The sequence below is a fragment of the Myzus persicae genome, unplaced genomic scaffold (genome assembly GCF_001856785.1).
Source record: "Myzus persicae strain clone G006 unplaced genomic scaffold, MPER_G0061.0, whole genome shotgun sequence".
Classification (NCBI taxonomy): domain Eukaryota; kingdom Metazoa; phylum Arthropoda; class Insecta; order Hemiptera; family Aphididae; genus Myzus; species Myzus persicae.
Genome location: NW_019100825.1, coordinates 614,981 through 627,756, shown reverse-complemented (window position 1 = coordinate 627,756; position 12,776 = coordinate 614,981). Strand labels below are relative to the sequence as shown.

At 27.2% G+C, this 12,776-nt stretch overlaps 1 protein-coding gene across 1 annotated transcript; it reads left to right on the top strand.

The window, feature by feature from the left end:
• Positions 1-227: 227 nt before the first annotated feature.
• On the top strand, positions 228-8,705 carry LOC111026332 (the record flags this gene model as incomplete). The annotated part of the gene is made up of 8 exons (XM_022304391.1): positions 228-239; positions 1,798-1,894; positions 2,548-2,694; positions 5,303-5,433; positions 5,487-5,625; positions 7,731-7,900; positions 8,344-8,496; positions 8,584-8,705. Coding segments are annotated over 8 exons (912 nt in total), but the record flags the coding sequence as incomplete, so codon positions are not given.
• Positions 8,706-12,776: the final 4,071 nt, after the last annotated feature.

Sequence of the window (12,776 nt, the reverse complement as noted above, 5' to 3'; positions counted from 1 at the left end):
TTGAGTATTAGATTATAAGAGATTATAAGAACTAGTAAGCCAGTAAGGAAAGGAATTGTAATTATAATAATTATAAATATAGTATACACCTTGATTTCGGCCCTCTGAGGGTAGCTAGCGCTCATGGTGGCAATCTCAACTGGTGTACATTTTTCGTTCAATTGATAAGCGGAGTGTCATATCTCACTTGCATTTTACAACTTAAGAGAACGTGTATTATTATTTGAAATTTAGCGAAGGTAAAGTATGCAAGTTAATTTTAATTATACTGTTTAATGATGCAAACTTAAATGTTTCAATTTTCGATTTACGTGCTGACGGTGACATGATTAATTCCGTATGTTTTTCGCTTAAAATTTTCGTGCGATAATACATCCTTCCTAAGGTTACGTATTTGACTTCGTTATAGCATTGACAAAACTTGCAAACCTACGTTATTTTGTACAAACTTGTTGCTATTATATCAGTTTCGTTGTTAGTGCACTTTATATAGTACATCATTTTATAATCACTATTCCTACTAATTATTTGGTCGTGGCACACACTTCAGTATCATAGGTAAACATTATACTAACATTTATAATATTCAACATAATATATATGAGATGTATTCACTATATCATAACCCATAACATATAAGTTGCATGCATTTAATGCTGTAGACTAGGGGTCACTAACTGGAGGACCATAAACACGATTATTACGTGTCTTGATGATCGCGTAAATTATATAATATGATTCAGGATTCTCATGTTTTTATAATTGAATGATAATTAAAAAAATTCAGTTTAATTAGTATGGAAAATGACGTATACCTAGTTAGTTAACCAATAAAATATGCAATAAAGAGTATGATTTTATTTCTGATACAAACAAATTATAATATTTATTTAGTTAGTTCTTGACATGAACAATTTAATTTTAAAAGTTTTTTAATAATTAGAATTGCTCTTGGTAGAAGTTTACCCTTGAAATAAAATCAGAGAAACTATTGTGAATCAATGGCTTACTGAACCCAGTAAATTGAACTAGGTACTTAATTCATTGGTAACAACATTTTACAATGTAACACTAATCCAAACATTCCTGAAAAGTTTGTTTGAGATATAATGGTCACTCTTTTAGTTGGTACACTTTAAAGAAACATAAATGATAAATTCTAATTGAAATCATTCATTCATCTCTACCACACTATGTATATATTTTTTGTTTCATTATTATTGATCATGAAACTGTTTACTATTTTTTCATAGGCAACAATATTTATTCAATAACTTATTTATTGCATTATATACATGCGAAAACTTTGTATTTATCTTTTTCATCATCAATCGTAGTCCACAGTTTATTACAGCAATTGTCAACCTTAGCTTCAACTAAAACCCATGCCATACTAGTTGTAGTTAAGGTGTTGAATATTTAATCATAATTTTGAAACTAAAGCAATTTTCTGTAACTGCCTTAGGATCAATGCAGATATGTTGAAAATATATGATCTTAGTAAATATACAGAACAAAATAGATAATTCACAATCACCATAGTATAAGACATCTCGGTTTATTTTATATTCCTCATAAATGTCTTAGGTGTATGGTGTTCTCCCCAATTAATACTTTAAATAATGGTACTTTTGTTAATACTGAATTCGATTTATTTTCTCTTTGATATATAAGTATTGTAGTAATTGCTACTATTATTATTATAATGTTTTTTTCATTGTTCAATTTAATATAATTTAGTTATTAAGTTATTCTGTAAATTCTAATTAAGACACTTTACATTGTATTTGAATACAGATGAAACAGATTAGTGATTTGCACAATAATAGCTATGATTATTGGAACATGCAGAAATATTTAAACAAAATGTTTGAATGTATACCTAACGATCAGGGTAAGTACTATCATTAAATTAGTGCCAAGTTCTATAAATGATAACAGTGTTTACAAATTCAGAAAAAACCTTTTTTATTTAATTAGATTTAAATTAAATCAAATTTTGATTTTTTTTTTTACTTAGTTATTGAACCAAATTTACTAATAAATAGGCTTTTTAAAATATAAAAATAAATATTATTTTTTAAAAATGTTTTACTGGGCATGCACACACTGGGAAGTCCAACAATTTTAAAATGTTACTATAAATTTATAGTTGGTACCTCCATCTTTAAACTGTCAAAAATATTAAATCCAACATAATCTGGAAGAGAAGTTGTGTGTTCCTAAATAAGTGGACATCCTGTTTATAAACCATAATTAGGGCCACAATTTTAGTTATAATTTATATTGAAATTTTAATTATTTTAAATGTATGATGGAAGTCTCCATTAATATTTAAATACTAATAATATGGTTTCCCCACATCCCCTCACACTAGTGTTAATCCTTGAATCATTAAAATTTGATGATTCTTTGTGTACTACATTATTTTAATTGTTTTATTATTATAAATTATTATACAAATTATTATTTTCTCATAATAATTTTAAATTTAAATTTATTTCATATTTGATGTATACCTGCACAACAATAATTTTAATGTTTCAGAATTATTTAATAAGAACTTTATTTTATTGCACATAAATTGTCATACTCATAATGGGGAGCAGTTTTATTTTCCTGCTGAAATCGCTGCACTGGAATTTAATTTATTAAATGGTGTCTCTCGCACATATCATCAAATTATTGGTCTTTGTAAGTATTTAAAATATTGTAGTAGATGTCTCGTAGGATTATTTTATTGTATTATACAAGATATCTGTGCCATAACTATGTAACATTATGTAATGGTTGGGAGTGACCTTTCAGAAATGTGTGAAAAAATTATTAAGTCAAGCATAAGCGTGTCCAGACATTTCTGGCGGGGTAGTCAATAGTCATTCATAACATATTAACACACACGCGTAAATCTATATAAATAAAAACGGATGTCACTATTTTTCCTACTAGTAATCTTTTAAACTACTCGTTCGATTTGCTTGAAATTAAATATAGCTATTCAACCGGATCAGGGTAAGGTCAGTATCCATATTAAAATTACAAAATCTGAGCGCACGGCAGTGCGCTAGGCCAAGTTTCAGCAATGCCAGTGTATCTTTACACGAACCAATTCGCCCCTTTTTTCTAACCCATATATCTCTGTTTCTTCTTAAGATAAACTTTTAAAATTTAACACACAGATTAACCTCTAGTAGCTTAGTACGCTGTAAGAAAAAATGCCTTTAATATTGTGCCATTTCAAAATTTGCAATATTGTTACTCACTCACTCACTCACTCACTGATCATCAAAATTATAAGACATTTCCCGTATAGGGTATAGGTAGAAACGTGAAATTTGGCACAAAAGTAGATTTTACAGTGTAACTAAAGGGAAAAATCTAAAAATTGAATGCCTCTCCAGAGTGTGTATTTCTAAACGTATGAAGTGGCGCGCTTAGCACGCATAAACGTTTACTTTCAAACAGCGTTACAATATGGTAATAAGAAATTGTTTGAATTGAATTATATATATATTTATAAAACATAATCATGTTTTCGTACATTTATTTTATTCAAATATTCAGCTATTAACTGCAGCTTTTAAATAAAAGACCGTACTTGGGTATCTTTGCCTGGTATTGACTAGAGTCCAATTTCTCAGCTCCTCAACAGAAACCCAAACGGTTTTTCAAGAGAAAATCTAAAACGTATAAAAAAATAAAAATAAATAAATAATAACAACACGTCGTCCACGACGCTGAAGCCCGCAAAAATAAAGATATCCCCAACAAAAACATAATAGTGAAAAAAGGTCAAATTCCAAACTCCCTCCCAAAAAAGTCGGCCTATCAAAGTAGTGAAATCTACATTTTGGCCAAGTCTGCTATTTTTAATTCATAACCTCAATGCACTCCTACATTAAAGAGCAACACTTATCTTTTATTTGTATTGTTTAACACTTGGTCAGTTTCTGAATGAGGAATAAAACATCATTATCGAATGTGCTCACTTATGACTTACGAGGGTGATGGGGAGAAGAAGATTCAGAAAAAAGTAAAAGGTTTAGATTTCTTCTCAAAAAAGACAGCGAATCATAGAGTAGTGGTATCTACATTGCGGCCAAGTCTAGTTTATTCCTCATTCAGAAACTGACTAAGTGTTAAACAATACAAATAAAAGAGAAGTGTTGCTCTTTAATGTAGGAGTGCAGTGAGGTTATGAATTAAAAAATAGCAGACTTGGCTACAATGTAGATTTCACTACTTTGATAGGCCGACTTCTTTGGGAGGGAGTTTGGAACTTGGCCTTTTTTCACTGTTATGTTTTTGTTGGGGATATACCTTTCGGCCACACAAAGTAAAGGTATAAGGTTGTTACTAGTGGCGCGGTCTAACGGATTAATATTCAATATAAATAAAATTGAAACTCACTGTTTTATATAAAAAAGAAAAAACTAATAGTATCGCGCTCTACCGGATTTATAATAATGAACTATATAAATCTATAAAAATAAACATAAATGTTAATAATAGGTAATCGACTGACGACCCGGGCGCAGACCAGGTAAAACCCCTGCAAGTAATATAATATTCTTGTTCGCACCTAAATCAGTGGCGTACTTAGGGTTAAGCTGCCCAGGGTACACAATATTTTTAATGCCTTCCCCCCCCACAAGTTTTTATAGTGGTAATTTTTCTCTTCCGTAAAAAAAACTTTCAACACCTGTGTGAAATTTGCTGCCGGGGCAATTGTCCCTCATGTACCCCCCTCCCAGAATATACGCTTTTGCCTTAGATTATAAACACTAATTATTTTTCTAATTTATTTCGATCATAATAAGATTATTGATTAAATATTATAAAATGCCTTCCCTGACTACTCAGTGAGCACGCTTATGAAGTTAAGGCCTTGTCATTTAAAATGCATTTTTTTTTTTCGCTTAACCAAAGATTTAACTATTATAATACAAATATTTATTTAATTTTTAATAATTTGATGAGGATTTCTTACAAAAATTAATTGATTATAACTCTTAGAAGTCAAAAAATATCACATTATTGTGTTATATTTAAGTTATTTTACTGTATAATTCTTAAAACTAATAGTAAAACATACTCCCTGATCTTTGTTCATCATAAAGGTAAACCAAATGTAACCAATTTACATTTATAGAAATTTCGATTCTAATCACCAAAACGGTTTTACTGAAAATATCAACTTCTATTTTATTTGATGCGGACTCTTTAATCTAAATAATTGTAAATTGCCTTGAAAGTAAAATCTTTTTATTTAAACCAAACTTAACTCAATTCTTGTTCATAGCTAAAATTTACCCAAGAGGTTTTGCTGGAGGTATGAGACAATTTTCTGACGAATTTCATCAAATTTCTTGTTGGCACGAACATCCAGACGATTATCAAAATATACTATTGGAATTTACAACATTTTTAAAGGTAAATGCAATAATTATACAGATATTTGATCAATAGTAATTGTATTATTTTAGGATGGAACCACCTATACAGATTTACAGGAAGGCACACTGGACCTTCCTTATGTATACACTGTAGAGTCAGACATTGATGTAGATATGATGAAAACTAAAAGTAGCTTGGAAAGACTATACTCCACAGCTTTTCCGGAAGGTAATTCAAATTAATATAACTTTATTTTTATCTTTAATTATTATAAATTTATGAAATTGAATCATCATCTACATAAAGATATGCCACTTCAGTGTCAGGTTAGTCCAACTATCCTTCACATAACTACGTATAAACAGTGTACCAAATCATTTTTTGAGGAAATTGGTTTTTAGTGTAACCCTAAACAAATAATAAAAGATACATTTTCAAAATATTCTCTTAGCTATTTATAAACATAAGAAAATTTTTATTTTTATTATTGCAAATAACACGCTGTCAAAAAACTTGACAATTTAATGAAGTTGTAGTAAATGGTAATTTAAAAAAAAAATTAAGGTAAATCCAGAATAATTTTTTATGAGCGTCTGAAGTTAGTGTAGCAAATATTTTGACATTTAAAAAAACGGTTATTTGAGGTTATAAATGTAATAAGAGATTCATCATAAGTTCTACTTAAAAAAAAAATATTTCCAAAGAATAAAATTAATTTTTAAATAATTATATTTATGTTCTAAGTTTTTACATAGAATTCAATTGTCAGTAAACTAACTATTACTCATGGGATGATTTTTTTTATTTACTTGTATCTCAAAAACAAATAACCATAAATATTTGGAATGTTCAACAAATGTTGATTTTATCATTTTCCATATATTATAAAATTTTCTAAATATTTTGACTATTTTTAAGTTATTGTTTGTCATTTAAAATTTTTATGTTTTTTTTTCTATAAATTTGAAAAAAAAAATTTTGGGTCAAAAAGCTTAAAAATTGAATTAAAAGTTCCCCAGTTGTTATAGTAGCTGTTGAAAAATGTTTATAATGCATAGGCCCTTTTTTTAAGTATTTAAAATTTATCAAAATCTGGGAAATTTGAAAATTATTTTGTAGTAAAAATCTATAAACTTTTCAATTTTTATTTCTAAGGATTTAAAATGTTGAACAGGCTTTCTTATAAGTAGTTGATACTGTAACCAAAAAATCAATAAAGTTAATAAATACAGTATCTTTTAATAGATACTTTAGTTTCAAATTTAGACAAAACTGTTTATTCAAATAAACAGAGAATAATGATTTTAGTTATTTTTTTGTAGTTTCAAAACATACCATCTTTGCTCAGAATCATTTTTCGTATACCTCGATTTTATATCATTGAATTAAAATTTAACACATCCATTACAGTGACTCGCTGTAGGCCTTTTTACTTTTCAGTTTGATAAATTATGTCGATTCACTATTATTTTAAAGCTATAACTCTAAATGAACTCCGCTGACTATGTGATGATATAATATCCTTTTAAGTAGTGGTTGAGAAACTTTTAACAAGTATATGAAAACTATTTGAAATAATTAAATTTATATAATAAAATAAAGGTTTATATTAAACATTATATAAGGGTTGTCAGAGTAGCGAATGAATGTATTATATTTGTTATGGTATGTAAGTGTTTTGTTTTCTGTCATCAACATTTTTGGTAATTAAAATTCTCTGTTGTTTTTGATTCTATCTAGGAAAACCAAAAAAATATTAATTTTAAATTGATTTTATTTTTTTGGATTAACTTAGAAACTAGTAACATTCCCGAATTTTATATTAAATTTTTTTAAATTTTAAATTATTTTTGATAAAAACTTTTTCACTTGGTAAAAAAGCTTGAAAATGGAGTTCATAGGCATGATTATTTTTTATATTCTCTTAAAATGCAAATTTTGACATATTTCATTAAAATAATGATAATTTTAAAATTATTTTTCTTTTCATAACTTAGAAATTTTAATAGAAGATTCCTCAGAAGTTTTTCTACATTTAACAAAAAAAAAGTTTAACTGGAAATTATGCTATTTATAGACTTATTTCTATAGTCATGGACCATTGGATATTTCCAATTTGTATTTATTAAATTGTATTATTTATACATAGAGTATGCTAGGATGACTGAATGCCTCTACTCAGAATTGTAATATACCTGTAGGTTATTATATGAATAATGATTAAAGTTTAAATATTAAATGTTAAATATGGTAAAATAATTTATGACTAATATATTTGATTTTTTAATCTTGATGTAACCTTTATCTCTTAAAATATTTATTATATTTTATAGTTGATGCTGAACATATTAAGTGTATATTCAAAATAGGGAGTCTTGAGAGATTATTGTTGGAAATCAAAAAAAAAGTGAACTTACACTTGGATCAACGTAATTTAAGACCAGGGATGTCAGTTCATGACATTTTAAAATCTGAAATGTATGGGCTTGGTCTCGGCTGTATGGTAATGTTATTTTGATTATTTTTAACTATCATAATAAAATGTATAATATCTTATTGTATGTTGTATAATAAATGATGTTTTCGGCAATTACTTGATATGTTTCACTATTTAAATAATTTAAACTGTTCACTTTACAAATAATAACTTGGTTTTTAAATTATATCTTTATGAATATGCATTGTTTATGGGATAAACTACATGAATACGATATTCAAAACAGTATATTTTAAATACTTGAAACATGAATCCTATCCTTGTGTTAATGTTTATGTTTTGGTTGATAAAAATATAATTATTTGTTAAACGTACATTGCAAGTGTTATTTAACAATGTATTATTGAATTCATATTTCTCACATAGTCACATCCATTAAAATAATCTACTATACAGCAATACAGATTGCTTGGTTGTTTTTTTTTTCTTTAGTTAATGTTTTTTTTTAGTACCACGAAATTAGAGATATTGCATTCAAATGTTCCAAAGCTCGCATTCTTCAGTGGATGTCAAATATTTGCATCCACATAAATACATTTACTGGCTTACAGATTGTACCTGGCAAACACATTGCAGTTCAATTAAGAGATGGTTCAAGAATGGTAATGCTTTCTTCTTATTTATTACTTAATTGTCACACATTTATACAATTGTTTATTATCATATGTATTTTGTATTGCTTGTTTAAGATTATTGAAAATGCAGATTTGCCTCTCTCAAAACAAGATCTAAAATTAGAAAACATAAATTAATTTTTATTTTCTTCAATTACATTTTTAAAATTATGTAATATTGTATTATTGTAATACAATTTGATTTTTATTTAATAAACAAAAAGAAAAATATTAAAATTTAAATGCATTTCAATATTTTAATGTATTGTATAATATATTGTAGTTATAATTGCATAATGTTGCTCTAAAGCAACAACCAACCTTTTAAATTTTTAAAATAAAAATTGATTTTAGATTCTAAGCAAAGAAAATTTATGTGGTAATTTTAAAATTTTGTGTTTTTTAATATTTTTTTTATTTGTATCTGGCATCGCTGTTAGGAGCAGTAACAATACTTCGATTTTAACTTTGATGGTTGTTTTGGTAGCAAATTTGATCTAGTTGCACTGAGGAGGGGAGAGGAGTATCATGTATAGAAATATCCGGATGAAAATATTTAATTATTGTACTAATACATGAAATTGGTTTCAAATATAATAATATAATGGCGTATAAACTAATCAAACTATTAAATAATATTACAAGTTATATTTGTTTAAGAATTATTAATTTGATAGAGTTGGGTTACATTTCATTGTTTGAAGTAGTTATTTTTCTTAATTTTAGGTTTCTAAACCTATGAATTAGTTTTTTTTTTATACGACTACATATTGTAATACGACTACATCTTGTAATACAAGTGTTTTAACATTCTCTTATTCTTCCTTCCTATTACTCAATGGAAAGTACAATTTTTAAATAATAATTTAAATGTATAATATTATAATAATTAATATTTCCTACCTAATATTTAATTAATATATAATATATAAATGATTTACACATCCCAATATTGTATTACTTGTACCTAGTTTGAAAGTGATCCCTACTGGTTTAATTATTTGTTCATTTATAATATGTTACTGTTTATAAATTGACACATTATGCTGGGGCCACCACCTCGGCCACCACCTCTAATCATTTATATGTTACCGTTTATAAATTGATATATTGTGCTGGGTGTAACAGGACAACCAGACAGAAAAAAATTACGTTAATTAAATGTAAAATAAAAAATTTTAAATATGTGATAAGTAAATAATTTTAGAAATATACTCAGTCAGCAAATTCTCAAAAGTAATATTTTAAAAAAAGTTGTTCATAAGTTCCAAATTAATTTAATCAAAAAAAATATTGATATTTAAAAGTTCTAAAAAATAAAAAATAAAAAATTTTTTAAATATTGATTGATTGAAACACAAGGTATTTCCTCTGTCAGCTCTTCTTGATACAATCTGGATGTTGTTACATAAACTACCACCAACCTAAAAGTAATAATGTGCCATCCATGTCCATTTTTAGTTAATAAATTATTAAAAATATGTATATAGTGTTAAACTAGTAACCATTACAATTTTAAACGAAAACAATAAAAGTATAATTCAAGTTACCTAATATCGATTATGTATGTACTGTTTTGAACATAAATGTTTGTAAATACTAATGATGACCAGGAATAAAATTGAAAACATATATTTAATAAACAACATTTTTATTAAAAAAAAACATTTATAGTTCTTGTAGCGGCTGCTGTTGCCTGCTGCACTTCGGCGGCAGCAGCCAGAACCGCCTCTTGCTGCAGCTTTGCTGCTAAGGCGATAGCAGCTTCAGCTGCCTTAGCTGCTTTGGCAGCTCTGGCTGCTATCGCTGAACCACCGCCTTTTTCCGATGCTGCTGCTGCTGGCTTCCTAAACCAGCAGTCAGCAGCACTGTGGCCTCGTTTTCCACATACAATGCATTCTAGAACATCAAAGGAATTGAAATTAGAACATATACAAGATAAATTGTTGATTGGTTTTATTAATTTAAAAAATTTCAGAAAGCCCACATTTCTATAAAGGAATCATTTAATACAGCAGATTTTGAAAAGGCATTTTAAAATATGATGTTATAATATTATACGAAGAGCAATGTAACTAGATAATAAAACAACATCACTAACTGAACAATTCATAGTAATAAGTATGAACATTGATTAAATATATGTATATTTAATCAATGGTATGAAATACAAAATCAATAATACGTTTTTATGTCAAGTTAGACAAAGTGAACATAACCAAAGTATATACCACTCGAACATTTTGAAATAGTTATTTTCTATAGATCTACTAAAAAATTGACAATGAACAGATAGATAAAATCTCTAACCTCCTTTCCCTGGTTACACTGAATACAGCAATAAGTATAAATTATTTAAAAGTTATAAAAAATTTTATGGTCAAATCAATAAAGTTGTTAAAGAATATGTTTTAGGCATTGTGAATGTGGTGTATGTATTAGGTACATGCGTAATTGATGCACCTGAATATAACATTTGCGTAGATAGAAGTAGACTATAAAAACAAATTAGAAGGTATTTTTTATTTTTTTTTATTTTTATTAGCTTTCGGTATAAAACCATTATAGCTCAACAATTACTATTAATTAGAAAGTATTATAATTATAATATATATACTTACTGTTCCTGTACTGAGATTGGCCACCACTACCGCGACCTCTTGTTATCTCTTCTCATACCTATAATCAGGGGCGTGCTCAGCTTTTTCTAATGGGGGGGGATAAACTGTATCTTGTTTTGTTTATTGTCATATACACAAAATGTTCTTATATATTGATATTTTAGAAATAGGTTGATATATATTATATGATATAATACTAGATATAGAGCTAATCATATTCAAAATTAACATTTTATAAAATATTTTATTTTTTATAATCGGACATAATAAAAGTATAGATCTAAAGACTTAAAGTATAAGATCAAGTTTTCTTGGCTTCATAGACATTTCATCCAAGACTTCATCTGGAGTAATGCTAGTATCTTTATGTACTGCCAACAACGTTAATCCATTCAAACGGTCCTAAAATAAAATGCAAGTAAATATTGAATGTCGGTTAAACTAATAAGTTAAAGAGTATTGTACTTCAAGCATTGAGTTTCTAGTGTATGTCTTCACCCTCTTTAATGTTGAAAACGTTCTTTCTGGGGTGGATGTTGAAACGGGTAGGACACATAAAATTTTTAGTAACTTATTCAAATTTGTATAAATAGAGGAACTGCAGAGTTGAAGAGCATCTAGGCCAGTTTTAATGACTTCAGAATTGTCCAATATCTTTGTTCGCCATATTTTCAGTTCAGCCAAACTGTTGTCTTTATTTACATGCGGTGAATAAAACTCTGCCAGATTTTTAAAGGATTCAATTTCACTTGCATTTAAGAACTGATTTTTTGAAAAAATAGTCTCAAATCCTATTTAAATTTATAAATTAGTAAAAATTATAATTAGTACTAAATATTAGTTAAAAAGAAAAACCTTTAAAAATAGTTTTGTGTGCAGTAAATCTTTCTTCTAATTGTGCAATAAAGAAATCCAAATATGGAATAAATATTGTAGTTCGATAATAATGTTCAACATTTATGTTTGATATTTTATTATTATCAGAATCTGTAAATGGATTTGCACGATTGGTTTGTATTTTTGTAATTCTTTTCACTGATAGATTTAAGCTGATAACTTTAGCCATTTCCTAAATTACATTATATTGTGTTTAGAAATTGTTTGATAAAAATTAAATATAAAATTTATTAATTGACTTTGATTACCTCTGCCATTAAGAATATATTATTAAATTCTTGTTCAATATTAATCCTAATATTCTTAAGTGCTGAAATTATAGCCTCGGCAAGGCAAACTACTTCTACTAAGTCAATTTTTTTGGATTGTAATTGCTTACATAGTGGCAGTCCATAGGAAAATAAAAACTGTAACAAATGAAGTTTAGTTAAAAAGATTATAAGAATAACTTTAAAACTTTATTTTTTAGAAAATTAAAATAAATAAATTACTTTTGTAATTTGAAGTGAGATCAAAAATTCACTATCAATAGCTTTTAATAATATGGCAGCATCAGTGGCAGTACTGTCGTTCCATTCTGTAATTATTTCTAATGCAGCCACCACACAAGGGAATAGTTCAACAAAATCGTTCACAGCATCATAACGCTGCACCCAGCGTGTGGCACAAAGTCTTTTAAGTGTTCTGATTTTAGGTTCAAAATCACCTTCATCGATTGCAATTAACAATGCATTATTACGCTTTGGAGTT